Below are 24,160 nucleotides of genomic sequence, written 5' to 3' on the forward strand. Positions count from 1 at the left end.
GAAAGAAAATTACAGTGTTAATTTATTTTATGGATTATGGATTTAATCCATTTTAATTTCTGGATTGTTATGTTTATATTTACATAATAAAGTACTGTTTAGAAAAACAAAAAATTTGCATCACCAATTTATATTAATTCTCTTTAATATTTCCATTCTTGCACACTGTAGGTAATGCTTTTGGCAGCTCTAAGACTTTTTATAAACTCCTTATACATCTCTGTCAACTTATTAAATGGATGTCATATCCACATTAACTTGGGAAGTTAGGGCTTCATATTTTATAAACCTACATTATTACCTGGGAGATGGTCTCCCAGCTTATTTTCTAAATATCTCTCAAAAAAAAAGGCAGGGCAGGGAAAAGAAGTTTTCCTAATATAGTCTTGTCCAACTGTAGGACCCATGGGTGAAATACAAATTTGGAACTACTATAGAAGTAATTGGGAACGTTTGCTGAATGGTATGAAACTGTTTGTAAAAAGACTTCTTATTCTGAGACTTTTAAAAGATTAATTTATTCATGACTATAATGATGGGCAAAATGTCATTGGAGAGACTTCTGCTTCCATACGTAAGAGAGAGGGATGGTCTTGAATTACATTCCTACCACTAATAAATACGAAACTGTACAAAATATAGAAAACAACTGTTTTCAGATATTGGCCAACACCCAGCACGGGACTGAGATCCTTGATAAGAGACACAAATGAGGATAGTTTTATTATTATGTGGATTTATTTTATTTATTATTCTAGCTAGGTACAGTGGGAGTGGAAACTCAGATAGAGTCTGGCAATCTCCTGGAGATGAAAACAGAGAGATCAAGGCTACTACAGTCTGTGAAGCAGAGTGATTGAATGGAAGAAGCTATCCAGAGAAAATCTTCAGAAATCTACATAGGTTGAGCCTTTGAGCCTTTGGCTGCGTATCAGTCTGTATGTGTGGAATGTAAAACCAGTACGAGGCTCGTTCATGGGGCTAGTCAATAATGACTTGAAAAAAACAAGCACTGAGGAGCTGTAAAACAAGTAATCTCCAGAGTTAACAAAGGGCCAGCCAGTGTGAGTTCTCTTCAGCTGGTGTGAGGAGGAGACACAGAATATATAGTAGATACCCCAGAGGCTTAAAGAGGAGCTAAATTAGCCTAAGGATAAGTCTTACTCTGTGTTTGTGAGTTAGTCGCTCGGTCATGGCCAACTCTTCACAACCCCATGGACTGCAGCCCACCAGGCTTCTCTGTCCATGATATTTTCCAGACAAGGATACTGAAGTGGGTTGCCATTTCCTTCTCCAGGGGATTCTTCCCAATCCAGGGATTGAACCCGGGTCTCCTGCACTGCACACAGATTCTTTACCAACTGAGCTACAAGGGAAACCCTAGACCAGTCTTAAAGGAGCTTAAAAACAAACCTTGAAAGGATCAAACTAATTCACAGTTGTCTGTCAAAGCAAGTCCAACATTCTTTACAGATCAAGATGACAAGATCAAGTCATTCACAGTGGAAAATTTACAATACCTTGAATTCAATTAAAAAAATTAATGGACATTCAAAGAAACATGAAAACAAGACCCATAACCAAAAGAAAAATCGCTCTACCAAAACAGATACAGGCCCAGGGAAGTTAAGTGATTGCTCCAAACCCATAGCTGGTTACTGCTGGATCTAGGCTTTGATCCCAGCCAAGGTTAGAGGCCACAGTCTAACCAGTATGTTAATCTGTATCTTGTATGACAGGACAAGCAAGACGCTTCCCTCTACAAGTATCTCATTAGTGGAGACGCAGTGATTGGCTTCAGGCATAGGGTCAGGCTGATGGAGTGATTGCAGTGAGCTGCGATTCTTCCAGCTGGAACCTGCAGTTTGTTGGTAGAAATGCCTTGACAGTTGGGGCAGCCTTATTTAGTACAACTCCAATAACTGAGGTACCATTCATTCAGTCAATATTTATTGTATTTCAGGCATGGTTATGTAGGCTTCAGATGCCTATCAGCTTAAAAGCATCTAATATATGTATTTTTAGATAAACGTACTTCAGAGAGAAAGGTTACAATGAGCTTTGGTTTATTCATTTTAGTTGTGTCTAATAACCTATGCTCTGCCTATTTTCCATGGGGATGGAGGGCAGATGGAGCAAATGTGATAATGCTTGTGAAATAATTTGGCTATAATAAATCACTGTATAATCCCAATACAGTGTTAATAATCAACATAGAACACATTTCTTTTGAACTCCTTATACACTAAGAGAAAAGTCAAGCGTGATCAAGTCATAGCACAGACACCTGACTGAGCCTGTGAAACGTCATGTCATAAGCTACATGCCATCCATGGAATTCTTACTAGTGTAAAATACCTTTGGAAACTCCTGAAAATTGTTAAAATAATAATATAGAGGTTTCTTATGAACAATACAGTTTATTGTTTGTTTTTCTATATTCAATCCTATTTCATACATATATGGTAACATATTCTATTTCACACATGGTTATGCATTTGTGTACGTATGTGTATGTATTTAACTACAAGCTCTTTCCCAATATATTAATGGTACTTCTTTTGTGATCACTCATAATACCTAGCAGAGTTTTCAGGAAACAGTCATTTAATTGAATCTGTGTTTCGAGGCTAAATGTTTAGACTTTTTTTTGTTTAAGAGATAGCGGAATATGCCTACTGATTTCCAGTATATCTTCAGTATATCTCCAGAATAATATAAAGGAGAGGTATAACGCTGGTTTCAGTGTTTTTTTTTTTTCCATTTATTGTATAAAAGAAAAAAAAATTAATGCAGTTGGTTTGTACACATTTAAATTCCATAAAACAAATCCATAGAAATTAGAATACTATATGCATGCACTCTGCATTTTCTTTGTTAAATGTTTTGGTTCACAAAAATAACAACACATTTTTTTTTTCTTTAAAGCCACTAAAGCAGAGGGAGAACAAATCATGCAGCACTGTACACATTTGCATAGTATATTTTACCCAGCATGCCTTGTAGAATGCTACACATTTACCTATATAAGGAAATAAAAGGGGATAAATTATCAAAATAAGTCATTAAAATTTAAAGAAAGGAAAAATACTGGAGAAAGGTATTTTTTGTTGTTGTTGTTGTTTTGTTTGTTTTTCCACTTTGTAGCTGGAAATACAGCAATAGCTTGGGATATCAACAGCTCTTGGAATAGTAGGGAAATCTTTTTACATCAGTTTGCCATGTTTACTTTTAGTATTCATAAGTTTATCTGTTTTTCCCTCCCACCAACCTTTCAAAAAAAACTGCTAATGGCTTTTACTTATGTTTCAAAATAGTATTCAGTATAAAACAAATGGAAGAACCCCTAAATACTTGTTGGGACATCTTTATCATTTTGACTGTAGGCTGTGAAAAAGAGAAAACATTTCAAACATGTCCACAATTCAGAGGAGCCCTGTGAGCTCACTGGATGTTACCTTTTGTAGTTGTTACTGAAGGAGAAGAAATAAGAACAGTAAATATAGTATGAGTCATCACAAAATAAAATTTAATGAGTTTTATAGAAGGGAATAAAGTAAAATAAATTACATCCACAGATTGCAAGGCTCTGAAGTAAATTGCTGGAAAAGTATCAAGCAGCAAGTTAAAAAGATGGTAGATGAAATAAATCTGATAGAACTAAATCTATATACTTTTAAAAAATACAACTGCCAAATTTAACAGTGGATTTTGTTATAAGTTTGTGCTATAACAAATGTGCTTCTTTCTCCTCAACCTATTTTTATATTATTGGCAAAATATATATCTTTTATAATTTCGTACTGTACAATATATGTTTTTGCTACATTATTTTTCTACTGCTAATGCAGATTAGAAATAACAACATAGATTTATTTTGGCAATAAAACGCTTTCATTTTAATAATGTCCCAGAAAATATTGTAAGGCATATGAAAAAGAGTATGCAACAATATAGCATTAATGATCCTGCATCTTTAAATACATCCCTTATACATACAGAATTCACACTGATTTCAGTTAAAGATGTGTGAAAGTGGCATGCAAGCAGAGCAAGAGTGGCCCCTACATATAAACATAGCCATTTGTTGAGAAATTTAAGTGTTCAGAACATAACCAAGAACACTTACAAAGCATTGAAAAGCTAGAGGCCAGCCACTTTTAGTTCCTAGATAGTCTTCACTTTGACGCTGTAATTCAAAGAGGAAGCATCAGTGTATTCCCCAGACAGTCTAAATGTATTAGCAACATTTTCTACCATCTTTCTACAAACATTTTAAATACATCAAAAGAAACAAAGGAAAATTTCATATGTAACTATGACTCCCCCAAACTCATGACTATTCACTCTTATTTATATGTTTTCATGGTAAGTGGGAGTTACAGCCCTTAGTCAAGATTATCCGATGAAATGTTATCTAGTCCTTTCAAATCATCCCTTAATTACATGAAGCATTTGGTATGAAACCATCCACAAGTAGAGAGAGAGAGTTGCTATATGAGGATGAGTTTCATTTGAGCAAGTTTATTTTAACAAAAGGAGAAACTTTTAAAAAGTAATTTTTGAATGCTGTAGCTCTGTCCATATAAACTGATTACTATTTGACTAACTTGACTGCAACAAAAGAGTTATCCTTGCTGTCTGACAACTATAATATTGAGTGGTTTGGTCATGATTATAATTTAAAAGAAGAGGACTTTTCTGTGCTCTGTCCTATAGACATAGCTTTAGTAAGTAACTTAACAGTTATGGCATTAACAATATTTAAAGGTATAAGGAATTGAAGAAACAAATGTAATTATATAATTTTCTATCATGTTTTCATTCATAGTTATTCAAAGAATGAGTTTTATATAATTCATAAAGAAAAGAACGTGCAACAGTGTTATGAAAGACAGAAATATAGGCAAAAATATAAAAGAAATAGGGGTACATTCCCATTTATTTGAAACATTCATATGAATTTGTTCCAATGGCCTGGGCTCCCAAGATGGCCAAGGGTATGCAGGAAAAGTCAAGGATCAACAAAATTTGAATTTGCAAACCAGCTGCACTTAAACATCAGGTCTCTGAATCTGCTTTTAGAGTTTGATGATATAACAAGTTGCATAAAAAAGCAATTTCCTTGCAGTCTGTCTTGTATCCTATGATTATTGACTTACTAAATGTTTACCTTGCCTCTTGATAAACTGTGAACCAATTCAAAGAATATCTCACTAACATGGAAGAAATGAAAGGGTGACAAGCATTTTGGCAACAATTTAAAATCCAAAGGGAAAGTACATTTTAACAATTTATTCGTTTATCTTTCCAGCAAGGTTAGCAGTAACAGTAATAAATTCACTACTCATTGAAAAGTGTTTTTCTCTTTAAAGACAGATTGTCTTCTCTAGAGAAGAGGTAGTATAAATATCAATATATAGGGCAATTTCTATAATGAAGTGAAAGTTGTTCAGTCATGTCTGACTCTTTGTAACCCATGGACTGTATAGTCCATGGAATTCTCCAGGCCAGAATACTGGAGTGGGTGACCATTCCCTTCTCCAGGGGATCTTCCCAACCCAGGGGTGGAACTGGGGTGTCCTGCATTGCAGGTGTATTCTTAACCAGCTGAGCTTCTATAGTGGCATTTTGTTATTTTTATTTTTTACCCAATACCAAAATAAAATTGTGTAATTAAGGAAATACACTGGCATGCAAATTAAGGTTGCCTAGAAACATCCTTAACAGACATCCTGGGTCTCAGCAACATTTTATGATATGTTCATTCAAGGAGTTTAAATTTGCAAACCATCTTTTGGCATTGATTCCTTCTCTCCCTCCCTTTCACTGCCCTAGGTTCCTACTATGAATTTTAAGGCCCTCACACAAAAGACAAGTTCAAGTATGCAGGTATGAAAAGAGGTTAACATTCCAAAAATACACTTTGCAAACAACAATAATAATTAAAGTAATTAACAAATTATTCAAAGGGAACATATAATTTTCTCAGAATTTGTTTTATATTTAAAAAATTCATTTCATTAAGAACTAAGTGCAATGACATATTGTCACATAATTAAGACTCTCTTATTAGGAAAGACTATTGGTCTGAATTGTTAATTTCAATTTTCTTTCCAATAGAACTGTATAAAGATAAGAGAGAATTGTCAGTCATTTAAAAACATATCTAAGTGCTGCTTTAAATATTGGAGTAAACATTGCTGATAATAATACTGGAGTCACATTACAGCCTCGAGAATCAACATCAGGATTGACAAATTGCATTCCTTTTTTTCCAAGACTACATTTCCACACGGTCACACGAGTCTACACTGTTACATGTTCGCTGACTGAAATTACAGAATATGATTTACATATCCTGAAATTATATATGCTGAAAGTACAGAATACGTGGTTTATACTACAAGTTAATACAGCCTCAAAACGTTCTAAGACTTGTTTCTCCTCCTCATCATTTGCTATTGTTAAATGAAACCCATTAAAAACAAAGTATTTGTGGAATATGTATTTTCCAAAGGTGCTTGATGTGCCTGGCAAAAATAAAACTTTTCATTTAGTATGTATCTGTATTTTAGTATCAGTTACACAATAAACTCTAAGGCTTAAGAAAAAAAAGGACAATGCATATCCCTTATTCATTTGGAAAAGACAGATTATTAGAAAAGGAAGGGGAAAGAATGTGCCAAATCCAAGTAAAAATTTACGTATATCCATCAAGAAAATATACATTATACCCTTTCCAAGGTTGTTAGCTTTTGAATAAGAATGCAAAGCAAAACAGGTGTGGATGCTTGATGGTCAAGGAAAGACTGGTCTTGTGCACAGAATTGAATGGACCTCTCTTTTTATCAGCGTGACATGGAAGACTCAGAAACTAGGCATTGAGAGGTCTTTAAAAATAAGAGATTTTTAAAAGTTGAAAGAATATGGTAATCTTGCTGACTAGGAAATATATGTAAATGCTGTTACAGCTACCTGCTGTAAAATGTAAATATCTTAAAGTAGTTAAATGACCAGATTGCTAATGCTACTACAGAAAAAGCTGAACAGCTGTCTAGTCTAAGTTTAAACACCTTGGTGCACTCCTTGCAATTAAATACTTTTATGCGCACAAACAAGAAACCAGGAAAGCATATAGAAAAATGTTTTGGCTAATGTCTTCTTTCTCATGCAAATATGTGCTGTACATGTAATAAATATATTTGTTTGCTGGAAAATGCTCTTCTGTGCTCTAACAAAGTATTCAGTAATGGTAGGTTGTATGTTTATTAAAGTGCCTAGTGGATATAACTCTTTTAAATGTTTTAACTGAAAGTTTTGTAAGCTTCACTAGATGACAAAAGAACCTCACAAGCCAGTATCACATATTAACTTTAAGAATTCACTGAGCCCACATTTTTTAATTCTATCAAATATTTCAGATAACTCACGTAACTATGGATATCCTCATTATCAGCTAAACAGGTTCATAATGGGGTATGCACAGTGAACAACAGAAGGAGAGGGTATTGGAGGGGGGTCAATAATGAGGTTCAAGATATAACTAATCAAGAGTAGGGAACCTATTTTCATGGTCAAGAAAATTAACTGGTGCATGCTTTGAGAGCATAAACACTGAAAGGCTTGGATGGGGGGAAATAAGATAACAGAAAATGAATTATCATTGTTTTCCAAAAAAAATAGACTTTATGATGTAGTAGTAGAAAATGATTTTTATGCCTGATCCTTTGGGGGCTTTAAAAAACAGACTCTTAGAAACAAAAGTCTTTTCCTAAAGACTTTTGTGTATTGTATAAAAGAGTCAATTTTAATAGTTTCTTGGATCAGAGTGAATCTAAGGCTTCTTTGATCATATAAGACAGAAGATCAATTCCATACTTATAGCCACTGGAAAAACTGTGAAGACTTAATAGGTAAAGAAGAGTGTTCATTAGAAATAAGGCAGTTCAATCTTCAAATTCTTTATAATTCTCTTCAATAAAAATGATATAATTTTAGTGAACAAATCTATTCTGAATCTACAAATTTATTTTTTTTACTGCAAGCTTTTAAATTCATTTTCACAGTTTTTCAATTAGTCATTTTGTATAAACACAGCTTTCAATATCAAAATTCAATGTGTTCATGTAAAACAAAAAGCCCGTAGCATGATTATAAAGAATTTGATGAAGGGCTAGCACATTCAGACACTCAAAGGCAGAGACTGCGTGAAGCAATGGGAAGATATTCAATTGTGCTGGTGGGAAACACACATATGTGTGGTCAGTGGGACAGATGAAATCTCAACCGGAAATGTTTAGCCTTGCACTCAGGAGGATCTATGTTATCCTTAGAGTCTGACTTCAGATTCCTGGATGGATGTAGTTGTGCTCAGATTGATGAAAGAGGAAACAACACCCCATTTTCCATCTTGCATAACCAACTATGATTGGGCTTCTCTTTACTATCCTCTCTCACTGCTAAAGAAATGTTGAATTTCTTTGCCAACTTCAAACATGGTAACAGTTGTGATGAAACAAAAAAGCAAAATACTTTGAATACAACAGCTGTGCCAGAAAAGAAATAAAAAATATTAAAATCTGAGGAGACTAAATAATTTCTGCATTAATTTGAGATTTTTTTTTTTTTGGCACTATCAATACATTTGGTAAGTTAGAAAAGCCATTCTGGCAATGTTAACCCATATTAAAATGTTTATACATTCCAACTTTAAGTGTAAATTTAGCTTCCAGCAAATAAATACAACAGCTGGTTTTGACTTCTATTGGTATTTTGATTTTCTTATTAATTAGTTTCTTTTTTTTCAGATTTTTAAATTGATTACAACATGCTCAAGTAGACTTTCTAGTCAATTCACCCAAATTCCAACAGGAATTGGTTTATAAATTGGTTCCAACTGGAACTGGTCATTTGGAATTTCCGGCATGGGAAATTATTTTATATGTGCCTTGATAAGTACCCTAAATTACAAATTGATGTGTCTAAATCTAATGAAGAAAACAAAAGGTACTGCTATGTAAATGTTGCACTTAAAAATATCTGTATGATTGGGCATCTAAGATCCATCTAGACTTAAGGGCATAATGTACATTTTTTTATTTTTTGCCCCTTCTTAGCGTCAATGACAGCAGCCCATAAGCACAGTCAGTACTGTGCTGTACTTGCCACGTTAAGATGACTGGTTGTATCCTAGCAGTGCTATGGCAAATCGTCAACAGATGAACTTTTTGTTTGTTTCTGCAGACTCAAAGCCTATGTCGAGAATCATGGCTATATCCCCCAGGCGATCCTCGGTTCCTATGAGGTTTGTAAGTGTCCTGGTATGAGTCAGGATAATCTTCTTCCACCAGAGGGTAATGATCTCGGCTGTGCTGGGAACTGGAAGACAAGCGGTTCCTACTCTTCCGAGCCCTTTCATTGTGATAATTTTCATCAGAGGTCATTAGACTTCGTCTTTCAACTGGAGAGTTCTCTGTGGAGTGGTTGCTGTGCCTCAGACGCTGACTCTAAAAATATCAGATGGTTCACTGGTTAAATCACGTCTGCTTCGTTCACGTAGAACATGTAAATGTACGTACAACAGAAGGATCTGTACAATAAGATGCTATATATTTGAGTTAATAAAACATTCTGATGAAAAAAAAAATAAAAAAAAAAAAACATTCTGATGTACAAATGGTCTGCTCGAAATATCTGGTCTGATGTATTTGGGACACAACATGCAAAGAGGTTAAAGTGCTGCTAGTTCGTGAATTTTAATTACGTAACACTGCATACTTATGCTTCCTATGAAAAATATAAAAGTGAAAGTTAACTGCTGAATGGAACTTAGTATATTTAGGAGAGACTAATAATTCCACTTCTATTGCAAAAATGAGGATTATTTTCCTATTGGGAAATAAGTTAAACTTCAGAATAGTATCGGCTATTTTTTCTTCCTCTCTTGAACTGATAAAAGCTTTCTCCTAAAGTCACACACTTCACCTTTATCTAGTTGAATGTTCTTTATACCTTTAAAAAATATTTTAGTAAAATTATGACTTGTACTGCCCATAAAATATTTGTTTCTACATCCTACATAAATGCAAGACTCAGCAACATTCTCTCCAAAGAAGTATACAGTAATTATGAAGCCAGCTAACTGATACATTTACAATTCTTGCTTCCTCCAACTGAAATGTCCTGGAAAAATAATCCTCAGAATATAAACTAAATTCCTCTGATAACATGAAATTAATATCTTCAGTCACTTATTTAAGTGCTCAGTAAATGCTGTTAACATTTTTTCTTCAAATCTCAGGAAAACATGTATCCATAGCTGTGCCTACCTTTTCTGGGTAGGTCGCCTCAGTTAAGAAACAGGATACTGATGAAACCAAAGACCAAGATACATTTTCTCTAAAGGATATTCACCTTCAGCGGGAAACTCATTCAACAGTCACAGCCTCTGCCTCTAGCCCCAACTAGGGGTCTAACAATTAAGTGCCCATGGTTACTAGGAGAACGTGGCCCCAGGACAAAGGACACCATGTTAACTCAAGTGAAACTGGGGGAACCACTCTGGGTGGATGTCTGAGAGGTGCTAAGTCAGGAGTGTTATATTCATAATCAAAGTACAACTCTTCATCTCTACCAACTTGTGTAGGTGGAATCACTTTGCTTCATTTATCCATTTCTCCTCCCACAGTGGACAGCTTGGAGCCAACTTTAACTGGTCAGTGGAAGTGCCACACTCAGATTAGCATGCAGGCAGTAAAACAAGGGAAGAAAGAGACCCAGCACCCACACATACACTGCATATTATAATAGGACATATCCCAAGTTCATTTCCAGCCACAAAAGCTATTTATTTATGTGGTAGTTTTTTTGTCTTACAAAGCTGTAGCTTTGTAAAACAGTAATAGAGTTATAACAACATTTCAGAGAGTGCCATTTGTCTTAGAGTTAACTCTACACGATCTACATTATGACTATTATTATAACCCATTAATACAACACTAGTCATGATGCAAGAGAGCTCAATTGACAACCATTCCTCAGTCAGCTGGGGGTCTGGCCACATTCCCGCAGCTGCTTGGTATCATATAGATTCATATGACACATCATATGACATATCATGCATTCATGTTCATATCAGATTCACTTCATATTGTAATGCCTCTGGCTCCCCACGTCTGGCCCTGAGCACAGCAGCTGAACAGCGAGCCTCCTGATCCTGCATTCATCCCCCACTCCCCTAAAGGCCGTAGGTGATGGCCAAGGTGGGCCGTGCTAACCCCTAAGAAAACTCAGAGATCTGTCACTATTTCCAACCGAGACAATTCTACTCTTCACATTCTGTTTGAGCATGGACAGGCCCTGCTGCCTGTGGGACGGGATTAGGTAAGATTGGTCATAATGTCCGTCTATCCCTCCTCACTTAGCGGGTCCTGTGCCTGACAGTGCCACCACTGTCTAACCCTGAAGAAGTGACGTTGGAGAAGTGATGAATGGACCCCTGACTAGTAGGTAGTAAGTTGCTTAGAAGGGTTTAGACATAGGAGAGATGAGTTCATTTTTGGCCAACACCAGCACCTGTGGGATCAAGTTCCCAGACCAGGAATCCAACCCTTGCCCCTGGCATTGGAAGCACAGAGTCTTAACCACTGGACCACCAGTGTAAGCAGAGGAGGGATGAATTTAAGTAAAAGTCATCATAAATGAACAGAGTACAAAGCTCTAAGGAAAAGGCCACTCTCTGGGTAACTCTGTCTAGGGTAGATCATGACGAGGTAATGCTTTCTGTGTGTGTTGTGTGTGCTTAGTCACTCAGTTGTGTCCGACTCTTTGCAACCCCATGGACTGCAGCCCGCCAGGCTGCTCTGTCCATGGCAATACTCCAGGCAAGAATACTAGAGTGGTGGAATGTTTCGAGAGAACAGCATGTATATTATCTATAGTGAAACAGATCACCAGCCCAGGTGGGATGCATGAGACAAGTGCTCGGGCCTGGTGCACTGGGAAGACCCAGAGGAATCGGATGGAGAGGGAGGTGGGAGGGGGGATCGGGATGGGGAATACGTGTAACTCTATGGCTGATTCATATCAATGTATGACAAAACCCACTGCAATGTTGTGAAGTAATTAGCCTCCAACTAATAAAAATAAATGAAAAAAAAAAGAATACTAGAGTGGGCTGCCATGTCCTCCTCCAGGGGATCTTCCCAACACAGGGATCGAACCGAGGTCTCCTGCACTGCAGGCTGATTCTTGACCCTCTGAGCCACCAGGGAAGCCCAATGCTTTCTGAGTGTACTGTAAAATAGTATATGTAAAAGTGTAAAATATGTTAGAATCAATGCAGCCAAAAGATGTGCATCTGAAGAATTTTTTTGCTAATACTTTATAAAAAGTATATGAACCAAAGTGATTCGAGTGTGTAAAGTGTAAAATAGTCTATGTGATTAGCTACTACTTTAGATTTTTTGATATAGTAATGTACGTGATTCTCTCTTCAGAGTAAGGACAATCCCAGCCTCCGTCTCCATCGAGTTTCCTATAGAGGCTTAAATGTAAGGTTGGAAAAGCACAAGTGGCACTACCTGTAACCCAGAAATTGCTGTGGGATATGGCGAGAGTGCTGTCGAGCCCAGGTTCCTTCCAAGCAGTGGGGTCATGGGAGTGCTACTGGTCGTGTGGGTGGCACGCCAGTAGGCCTCAAGGTACTCTCCCAGGTGTTCACATGCATCCTCCAGCTGGTTCTCATCTAGTATGACATCGAACATTTCCTGCAGATAAAAAGAAAATCCATTTTATTTATATTCCAAATGTTAGGCCATGAAACCTGAAATTCTGCTTCATGCAGATAATACTGTTTCTAACGTCCAACAGCAAATATCAAATTTGAGGGGATATACCGGCAGTTCCTAAAGTTAAAGTCAAGTGAAGAACTACACAGTTGACCATGTACAAATTTGGACAATGACATAAAAATGGGAATGCTCATTAGATATCTGGATCTTTCATTATTTAGGGAAGAAAAAAAAAGATGAGGTACATAAAGAAGAGTTCTAAGTAGAATATAGTGAAAACACATATGTGTTCACATCTTTATCCATATATTCCTATAGATACTTACTGAATATTTACTTACTTCAGAATATGTTAATGGCATATTAAGAAAAGTTAATGGCACTGAAAGAGGAGTTCTAAAAATGTTTCAGTAACAAATGTATCACAGGAATAAACATTTCATCTTGCAAATTAACTATGTTGGAGGAAATAACATTTACTTGGGTAATTTTTCTTTAACATTATTTATTTGGCTGCATTGGGTCCTAGTTGTGGCCTGCGGGATCTTTTTTTGGGTGCACAAACTCTAGTTGTGGTGTGTGGGCTCAGTAGTTGCTACATGCTGCCTTAGTTGCTTTGTGGCATGTGGGAACTTAGTTGCCCGACCAGGGATCGAACTCACACCCCCTGCACTGCAAAGCAGATTCTTAAGCACTGGTCCACCAGGGAAGTCCCTACTTGGTAATTTTTAGAATGTTTGTGAAATGATGTTATCTCTTTCATGATAAAACAACATGACAGGTAAAGAATTAATAGTAGAAAACCACAGCATAGTCTTTCTGCTACTAGAGGATAATTGTGTGAAATGGTTAAACAAGAATAAGAGCAAGGAATAACTGGTTACAGGGGTGGTGGTTAGGGAGTCGGCAAGGGGTCACACAAGACGTGTCTGGTGTCCATGTTTCTGTCACTAAGGACTTGGTCCAACAACTGTTCTATAATCTGGAAGTTGTTCTTCTGCCCCATAGGAGTAGAGTGGCCCCTCTGTCACTGCTGTGTGGTTGGGAACACAGAGAGAATATAACTGGGACACCGATTCTCTGAAGGGTCAGCCTCATGAAGATAAAAGCCATTACATAGGTAAGTGAGAGTACACCCTTGACTTTCAGCAGCTGAATCCATACCTTGCTTGCTGCCACTTCCACAGCCCCCACTTGCTTTTACAAGCTCATTTTAGCCAAAGAAGGAGCTTCCAGTACTGGATTAAATACAGGGTTACTGCCTTCCGCACTTGATGCTGCAGGTGGGTTGTCGGTTTACAGTAACTGGATGGCTCTGGGTTGGTGGGGGGTCAGCTGACTCACTCTCCTCAATATGAGGGCTCCCCGAAGCAGAAGTCACCATGGAAACAATCTCTCTCCCAACATTTACTCTTTGAATGTTTTCATCACATTGATCTTTACTGAACATTTTGACCCTAATTTGCAAGGCAGTGAGAAGTATTTAGCAACTAGGAAAGAATAAGGTGACTTCAATCTAAGCCAACTGGTGTTTGAGAAGGTAGCCAGCTGAAGTTATGTAGAAACCTTTCCCCCACAAGAATGCTTATTAGTGGATTTCAGATGGGTTTTTGCATATTTTATTCATTCATAAAATATTTACTTGATACCTATTCTGTGCTAGGCATTGTGAGTATACTGTGGCATAGAAAACAAACTTCACCCCTATGCTCAAGAAGCATTCACTCTGGGTAAGAGACAGGTATTAAAATCCATAATAGTCTACACCACTTTGGGACTTTAATTCTGAAGAGCAGAGACTGAGCCACTGAATGTTCAGAACTGCAGCTTAAAGTTATGGATACAGAAGGAGGCGCAGAGAGATATGTGGAAGTCAAATTTATGAGGGAGGGGAAATTATGAGTAAGTCAAAGAATTCAATCTGTAGAGAGAAGAGAATAAAACAAAGAGCAGCAAAAGACACAGTGGAAGAGACCACATGGTCCACTGAGAGAACGAGAAAACGGCCAGGTCCACGGTGTCAGTCAATGTATATCCTTGTAATAAATCCTCTTCCCACTACTGCAAATCAAGGAGGTGTCTGTCTCTTGAAATCAAAGGCTCCCTCCCCTCACTAACCTAAACCATAAACAGTTACAAATGTAGACTCTGAGAAATGTCCCTAATGCTCTGATATACACATCGCATTCTCTGATGGCCTTGCTAATGCTAACTTGAATGGAACAAGAAGAGCCTCCATCCCAGAGGGCGTGCACACACTTAGACAAGACAGGAAGAAGAAAGAGGAAACTGGCCAGCACAAAGGACCACTCTGTCAGCCACTCCAGGCTAAAATCGGCCACAAATTCTAGCCTGTATTTCATCTGGAGTCTGCTGTTTATATAGTGTTATTTATGTTAACTGTATAATTCAATTACATAAATCTCATTCTATAATATGGGCTCTCAACAACGTGTAGTCTCATGTACACACTGCTATATTTAAAATAAATAACCACCAAGGTCCTACTATATAGCACAGGGAACTGTGCTCAATGTTATGTGGCAGTCTAGATGGGAGGGAAGTTTGGGGGAGAATGGATACATATATACATATGGCCAAGTCACTTTTCTGTCTGTGTGAAATTACCACAACATTGTTAATTGGTTATACTCCAATAGAAAATAAAAAGCTTTAAAAATACAAAAAAAAAAATTAAAATAAAAAATTTACAAAGCAAAACAAAAACAAACAAACAAAAAAGCCCTCCAAAACCAAAGGGTAGTCTCAATAACTCTTGTCTGGAAAATTGCATGGACGGAGGAGCCTGGTAGGCTTCAGTCCATGGGGTCACTAAGAGTTGGACATGACTGAGCGACTTCACTTTCACTTTTCACTTTCATGCATTGGAGAAGGAAATGGCAACCCCCTCCAGTGTTCTTGCCTGGAGAATCCCAGGGCTGGGGGAGCCTGGTGGGCTGCCGTCTATGGGGTCGCACAGAGTCGGACACGACTGAAGTGACTTAGCAGCAGCAGCAGCAGCAGTCTCAACAAGTCATTTTCTTGTTTTCATAAAGTCTCAAGTTAATGAACCATCCAGAGATACTTGGACTAAGGGTTCTAATTATCACAGCCAGGACTGTAAAGCCCAGAGAGGGTAAAATGTGGTAAGGAGCACCCACTGCAAAGCATTATTTGAATTAGATTTCTATCTTCCTGGCTATTCCACATGTTATTAATACATTGTCATGGTTGCAGACAGAATTAAACATACACTTAATTACAAGTAGTTTAATAAAGCGCTTTCCTTTGCCAGTGGATAGAATTTGTATACATCAGCATATGGCTATTTGCTAAAGTCTCACTCATTTCTAGGAAACTAAGCTTTTGCACTGCTAAAAGGACAGCTATATGATGGAAGATGATTTGAAATTGCTTTTAGGCTTTCAAAAGCACAGAGCAAAGCAAATTTCAGCTTTTGAATGAATACTGACATATGCAGCTTACTTCCAACTAAGAGGAATCTCACAGCCTGGCTATCGGTGACAATTTTTCCTCTCAACTGTTTAGGAAATAACACAGCTGATTACACCAGAGTGTTACAAAATGAGGATAAGGCAAGAAAAAAGATTTTTAATTATACAAAGAGAAATTCAAAGAAAAGCAGATGAATGAATTATGCAAACCAGCTCTGCCAATGTTTCATAAGTTTAAAGGTTCAAGTGCAGTTAGCTCTTCACTGTGTAATACGTGAGGCCTCCGGCATGGGATATGGAGGCAGAGAGCTATCTAATCAGAAGAGGGTGTGGGTAATGCGACAGTCACAGGCAGTGAGGGGTTACCCACTCGGTGACACCATGCCCTTGAGACTGCTGGAGATAGGGGTAACACCGAGCTGTTTTCAAAGTACCGACACGGCACGCGCCTCTGACATTCTGTGATGAGATATTTTCTTCAGCTGAGCCGGGCAGAAATAATGCGGCTGCCAAAGTAAATAAGGAGTGAACAGAAGAGTCAAAACAAATCACCAGAAAACCAGGCAGAGGAGGTCCCTTTTCTGGATAACCTTTTTCAGAAAAATGAAAAATCTGAAGCGTGACAAATAACGAGTGAAAAACATGCCTCTAGGTTATCCAGTGGTCCAGAAGACAACAATGGCAGGAAATAAAGGAAGAAAGATTGAAGCTGAATACAACAGGAATGAAGAAAGTCTGCAATAGCTTTTCAAAAAAAATTTAAGTATGTAAAGATCTGTCTAGTTCTTCATTCACGGAGTATCACATACTTGCCCAAGGAAGGTATCTGAATCAGAGCAACCAGCCGTCCCGGTTTGCCTGGGACTGAGTACTTCTGGGAAGCTGGGCCTCTGAGTGTGCAAATCTGCAAAACTGGGGAGAATTGGAAGGTGGGTCACGCTGGTCTTCAGAAAAGATGGAGTACTTTTCAGTTACTACACTGACGATTGGAATAGGTTCCATTTCTTTCTTTTATAATACATTCTCCTGGGAGGGAGGATATAGGGAGGGAATGGGCAAGTCTTTATGACTGTGAAATACATACTTTCTAGCAAAAAGGGCAGAGAAGGCAATGGCACCCCACTCCAGGACTCTTGCCTGGAAAATCCCATGGATGGAGGAGACTGGTAGGCTGCAGTCCATGGGATCGCTAAGAGTCAGGCACGATTGAGCGACTTCACTTTCACTTTTCACTTTCATGCATTGGAGAAGAAAATGGCAACCCACTCCAGTGTTCTTGCCTGGAGACTCCCAGGGACAGTGGAGCCTGGTGGGCTGCCATCTATGGGGTTGCACAGAGTCGGACACGACTGAAGCGACTTAGCAGCAGCAGCAGCACAAAAAGGGAGAATCTCAATAAAACAAACATAATTTCTAACATGTTTTATCCAGGAGTTGTTATTAAATGTTTTAAAATAAAAAGGTTTTAAAACTTAGAAATGAATGCTCCAGTTGAATCTTAACTTTTTTGTTAAGTTGGTACATTACTAAGTAGCCAGGGGATTAAATATATATAAACTCTCCCATGGTATATGCATTGCTTTCATTTATTTGTTGTGCAGAGAGAGACCCTCGCATGGGGCATCTTTCCTAGTTCTAAGTGGAAAAAAGAAATAATAGGGGTGAGCCTGGTTTTGTTTCTTTGTTATTGGAATATAGAGATCTTTAATTTGCCACCATGCAAAAAAATGACTGGCAAGCACTATTCAGTGAAATGAAATGGCTGAATGGCAAATAGGCAATGCTAATTATAAAATAACCAGCCAATATTTCTTTCATGTCAGAATTGCATTCTTCATATTATTAAAGCTTTGAATTCCTGAGTACTCAACTCACTGGTCAACTAGTGATAGGAAACTCTAAGTTAAAGGGATTTTGAAAGATTTAGGAGTACTTTGGGGGATAAAGGAAAGCCTACCAATATCATGTGGCTCTTACAGTTTTAGTTTCAGGCACAGTTTCCACTTTAATGAGCCAACAGGGAAAGACAATCATAATTCCTACCATTGATCTGTGGGGAAAGCATGAAGGTGAAGAATACAGTGACTTTGATCCCTTCTAGTTCCTCTCTTTCAATGATCTATGACTTTCATTCTGAACCCAAACACACTTTCCTCACCACACCCATCCAAACTGTTCATTCTTTTTTTTTTTTTTTTAAAAAGATGGTTCTGCTTTTTATTTATTTTATTTATGTATTGGTTCTGCTGCCCAGCTTCAGTTCAGTTCAGTTTAGCCACTCAGTCGTGTTTGACTCTTTGTGACCCCATGGACTGCACCACGCCAGGCCTCCCTGTTCGTCACCAACTCCTGGAGCTTGCTCAAACTCATGTCCATTGAGTCAGTGATGCCATCCAACCATCTCATCCTCTGTCGTCCCCTTCTCTTCCCACCTTCAATCCTTCCCAGCATCAGGGTCTTTTCCAATGAGTCACTTCTTCATATCAGGTGGCCAATTTATTGGAGTTTCAGCTTCAGCATCAGTCCTTCCAATGAATATTCAGGACTGATTTCCTTTAGGATTGACTGGTTTGATCTCCTTGCAGTCCAAGGGATTCTCAAGAGTCTTTTCCAACACCATAGTTCAAAAGCATCAATTCTTCGGTGCTCCGCTTTCTTTATAGTCTAACTCTCACATCCATACATGACTACTGGAAAAACCGTAGCTTTGACTAGATGGACCTTTGTTGGCAAAGTAATGTCTCTGCTTTTTAATATACTAAGTTTGTCATAGCTTTTCTTTCAAGGAGCAAGGGTCTTTTAATTTCATGGCTGCAGTCACAGTCTGCAGTGATTTTGGAGCCCAAGAAAATAAAGTCTGGCACTATTTCCATTGTTTCCCCATCTATTTGCCTTGAAGGGATGGGACCAGATGCCATGATCTTAGTTTTCTGAACGTTGAGTTTTAAGCCAACTTTTTCACTCTCCTCTTTTACTTTCATCAAAAGGCTCTTTAGTTCTTCTTCGCTTTCTGCCATAAGGGTGGTGTCATCTGCATATCTGAGGTTATTGATACAGGATCCTAGTTCCCTGACAAGGGATTAGATTCAAGGCCACAACTGTGAAAAACTCTAAGTCCTAACAACTGGACTGCCAAGGAGCTCCATCCTGTCCATTTTTCTCTTTTTCAAATTTATTTATTTTTAATTGGAGGATTGCTTTACAATATCGTGTTGGTGTCTGAAATATGTCAACATGAATCAGCCATAGGTATACAACATACAGCCCTTCCCTCTTGAGACTCCCTCCCAACCCCCACCCCCCATCCTGTCCATTCTTAATCTTCAAAGGTTTTAACAACATTTATCAGCGCTACTGTCTGCAGAAAAGACACCTGGTGTTTTTGTTGAGTCCATATTAACCCAATACTTTAAATCATAGTACTGAAGGGAGTGAACTGTCCCTAACTTGGCAGATCCAAGTTGGGTGACTGAAATTCCTGCAACAAGAGTAGTCTCTTTGGGACTGAGAGAAACTAGATCCTGTGTGGCCTTGTTTCATGAAGGAAACATCTGAAATTGATTAGTCACGTTTTCAAAAGTCATGTTGTGAATTACTTTCTGTACTTGTACAGAATCCAGAGGCTCTGTACTAATGAATGCACCAACAGGGATGGCAATTCAGATAGGAGAATCCACATGATTCTAAGTAATTTAAAGAAAATTACTGGAATAGGGCGGTGGAAAATTACTACTGTGATAGCAATACTACTGTCATAGGATCCTGGGTACTAACATTCACTTCAGAGTTCCTGTGTTTAATAGAGTAAATCTGAGTCCATTCAGCAATGGAAAATAAAGGGTAAGAAACGAGAACGACTATGGCTATTGTAATGTTGGAAGTTTGCAAGTCTCTGTGGAGGAGACATGCTTCCCTCTTGCAGAGAGAGTGATGATTGTCATTTTACATGCACTGAAAAATTACAGAGCTCAAAGAGCCAGGGTCAGCTTTTGGTAACACAAGTCATCTTGTAGCTAAGTAGGATTAAAGGATTACATTTCATTTATATATTCAATTGTCTGCCTATCTGCTTTTCTCACCATGCATTATGTAACTGAATACCATAGTACTGGGGCAACTTGAACTTTGCACTTCTTAAATGTACTATTTCAACTTCTTTGAAAAGGAAAAGGGTACCTGGTGCAAGTAAAATGAAATCCAGCACTATAGTGTATAGATGGATAACCCAAATGGAAATTCAGGCTGGTCATATAAAAACACACATATAAAATGGGCTTGTGGGTCCTTGTCTCTCAAGACCCTTTTCTGTCTGCATCTCACCTTTCCTTCTGTGAATTTAGAGGAAGCAATGAAGGCAAGTCTTCCTTCTTCCAGAGTAGAAGTATTCAGTAGCCCATCCTTTCAGCTCATCTTTCTGTTTGTGGCAGATCAAAAATGGCCACAGGTTCTTTAATACTCTCTACGTGGAGATGTAGGGTTTATGTCCTGTCTCCTTGAATCTGAGCAGCCTCTAGATTCCTTTGACTAGCAGAACACTGTGGAAGTGATGCTGTGCCAATAAACCCAATATCTAAGTTTAAGGGGTTGGAATACTTGCTCTTGGAGCCCTGGGAGCTACCACATAAGATGCTCACATTCTTGATGGAAAGGGACTAGGTCAGTCACCAGCTGTGTACCACCAAGTGGTCGTCATTTGAAGTCACTAAATTTTGGGGAAGTTCACTGCACAGAAATAGATAACCAGAACCTTGTTCTGGAACAAGGGTGGCAACTTTGGTAGGCTGGCTACCTTGGGCCTGCCTCCTACTTCTATAAACAAAGTTTGATTGGAACACTCACATTCAATTACATACTGTGTGTGGCTACTTTCCTGCCCCTAGGGCAGAGTTGAGTAGTTCTGTGAAGACCACATGGTCCACAAAGCCTAAAATATTTACTCCTTGGCACTTTACTGGAAATATTTGCTGATCCCATTCTTAGAAGAAGTCTCACTCATGAAACCCACGATTCTCTCTGCAGGAACATATATATATCATTATATAATCATTATCTAATGACATAATGATATATTTATATGATATGATATATATTATATCATATATAGTAACCTATCTGTTGCCATTCAGTCTCTAAAGTCTTGTCAGATGAGAAGACACAGATCTTATGCTGACTTGGCAAAGATATACGACCTCTGGAAAGTCAGTTCATCTCTCTTGGTCTCAGTTCTCTCATCTGCTAAATGATCAGTCTTTCCCTAGGATTGTTCCATGAAACACTATATCCACAGGATGCTCTGTGGAAAAATGGTTCTATAGTTGAAATTTAGGAGAAGCAATGTGCACTATCCTAATGGAGCTATAAAATATCTATTAGCATATCAAAGCTTTTGCAGTAAAGAGAACAGTCTACGTTTGTTTACATAAATGTTGTCTCAAACATTTTGGTACCAAAGTGCTTCCTACCTATTGGCACTACCAGGAAGAACACATGCCAGGAAATACTACACCAGGTGCTTTTCAAGGTCCCTTTTTTCTTCAACAGTCCCTGAGTTCATTTTTCTAGGTACAGAGAGTTAATGCTTTCAGGACTTTTTTAGACTTCCCTTTCTAAAGACTGCTGCCTGTAATTTCTTAGCATTGCGAGACTCTGCTAGTGTAATTTGCTGACTTTTCAGATTGGAGATGCAGTGGCCAATTAAGGAAGTTGCAAATTCTCCTAGAGGAACTAAAATGACACAGTGATCACCCATCTTTGGATGACAATGATAATTACAGTCTTGAAGTAAAGTAGGGAAAATGCAGATACATTTTGAGATTACTACTAGTTTTTATAATCTGAAGATTTTCTCAAAAGTTCCAAAATGAGTATACAATTCCTTTTTAGTATTACAAATGCTAGTCAAACAATACCGAATGAACATGTTTAACAATGTGAATACAGAGTGTATACAGAAAATTAACTACAAAGTAACCTTGCTTATCCAGACTACTTGTTAGAATTCCAGGTTATTGAACCAGTTATATAAAACAAGAAAGTGTTTATCCTGCTGAAATAACAACAGGGTAAAGCTGCCTTCCCAGTGCATCAGGATGTTGGAGATTCCTGACATGAGGACACATCATAAGGCTGCTCACAGTATTATCTGCATTGAAGTCCACTATCTTCTCTTGGTTCCAGTTATTTCAGATGTAATATGTTGTACTCACACACAACTACTCAACTATCAACCCTCTCAGCAGCTAAAATATATCAATATTAATAAGACAAGTTATTTCTCTCTAGTAATTATTAGAGATAAATGTTAATAAACACATTCTGTAAAAAGATCAAATTCAAAAGGAACAAGTTTAGTTCACCTGAAATGCATCTCAAGGAATCACATACTGAGACTTCTTATAACATCATTAACCTTTAAACGTGTGTAGATATTCCTCTAAACCAGTGTTTCTCAACAGGGAGTGATGGCTTTCCCTATCTATGAAGATATTTTCAGTTGCCACAACTCAGTAGTTGTTACTGGCCAGAGATGATGCTAAACATCCTACTATGCACAGGACAGGTCCCTATAACAAAAAATTATCCAACACACAACGTGGAGCAACCCTGATCTAAATTGCTCTTTCTTTTTTTCAAACTTTAAATTTTTTATTTTGTATTGGGGTATAGCTGATTAATAATATTGTGATTGTTGTTGTTCAGTTGCTCAGTCGTGTCGGGCTCTTTACAACCCATGGACTGCAGCATGCCAGGCTTCCCTGTCCTTCACCATCTCTCAGAGCTTGCTCAAACTCATGTCCATTGAGTTGGTGATGCCATTCAACCATCTCATCCTCTGTCATCCCTTTCTCCTCCTGTCTTCAATCTTTCCTAGCATCAAGGTCTTTTCCAATGAGTCGGCTCTTCCCATCAGGTGGCCAAAGTATTGGAGCTTCAGCATCAGTCCTTCCGATGAATATTCAGGATTGATTTCCTTTAGGATTTACTGGTTTGATATCTTTGAGTCCAAGGGACTCTTAAGAGTCTTCTCCAAGACTCTTGTTATGATAGTTTCAGGTAAACAGCAAAGGGACTTAGTCATACATATACATGTATCCATTCTTCCTCAAAACCCCTTCCCATCCAGTCTGGCACATAACATTGAGTAGAGTTCCATGTGCTATACAATAGGTCCTTGTTGTTTATCCATTTTGAACATAGCAGTGTGTACATGAATTGCTCTTTTAATCTAAAAAAGATCTATGAAGTAATATCTACAAGGATATTTATGACCTAACAGATTGTTTGCCAACTGCTGACTCAACCAACTGGAATCTTATTAGACTACATGCTTCTTGAAGGCAGGAATGTGCCTTTGTTTCCTTAGCATCTAGCAAGGTAATAGGTCTAATGCTTAAATAATGGCATTCAGTTCTCACCAAGAGGGTTGATCTTAGGTAATGAGAAATGAAGTATTTCCTACCATATCAGTAAAAAGGATGTCACAGTCATCAGCAATTGCAGCCTTCCATGTGAGCTGGTGAGCATTAAAGGCATTTTAAGAAGGAAAAGAATACCAGTCACAGACTGCAGCCACTCCCTACAGTGAGCCCTAGGGGAGCTCAGGATGTAAAAAGACAGCATACTGGCCGCAGAGAGCTGAGATGCACATGAAAGGAATGATTTCATTGAGCCCAGACTCTTGCACCTTCCCATTCACACAAAAGTGCTAAATTCCTTAACTTGAGATATCTGGTTTTCTTTCATTAACAATAATCCTTTGACGTTAAGACTACCTACCCTTTGTTGCAAAACTTCTATTTAACTTGCTCCTCTCTCACCTCCTCAGAGCAGATCTCTCAGGGTTACTTGAGATGCTGTCTCTCGGGCTTATAGTCCTAAAAATTCCCACCGAATAAAATGTAACCTTCAACT

General features: G+C 38.0%; 1 protein-coding gene across 5 annotated transcripts in view; it reads right to left on the bottom strand.

The window, feature by feature from the left end:
* Positions 1-2,761: 2,761 nt before the first annotated feature.
* CACNB4 (calcium voltage-gated channel auxiliary subunit beta 4) overlaps positions 2,762-24,160 on the bottom strand; it is a 266,569-nt gene continuing 245,170 nt past the window's right edge. For all 5 annotated transcript variants that reach the window (XM_043488109.1, XM_043488110.1, XM_043488111.1 and 2 more), the window contains 2 exons: positions 12,585-12,770; positions 2,762-9,509 (listed from right to left, as the gene is read on the bottom strand). In XM_043488109.1, coding sequence (XP_043344044.1) covers positions 9,249-9,509; positions 12,585-12,770 — 447 coding nt within the window. In that variant the 3' untranslated portion in view covers positions 2,762-9,248. The remainder of the gene's footprint in view (positions 9,510-12,584; positions 12,771-24,160) is intronic.

Source organism: Cervus canadensis, chromosome 15, assembly GCF_019320065.1.
Source record: "Cervus canadensis isolate Bull #8, Minnesota chromosome 15, ASM1932006v1, whole genome shotgun sequence".
In the NCBI taxonomy this organism is placed as follows: Eukaryota; Metazoa; Chordata; class Mammalia; order Artiodactyla; family Cervidae; genus Cervus; species Cervus canadensis.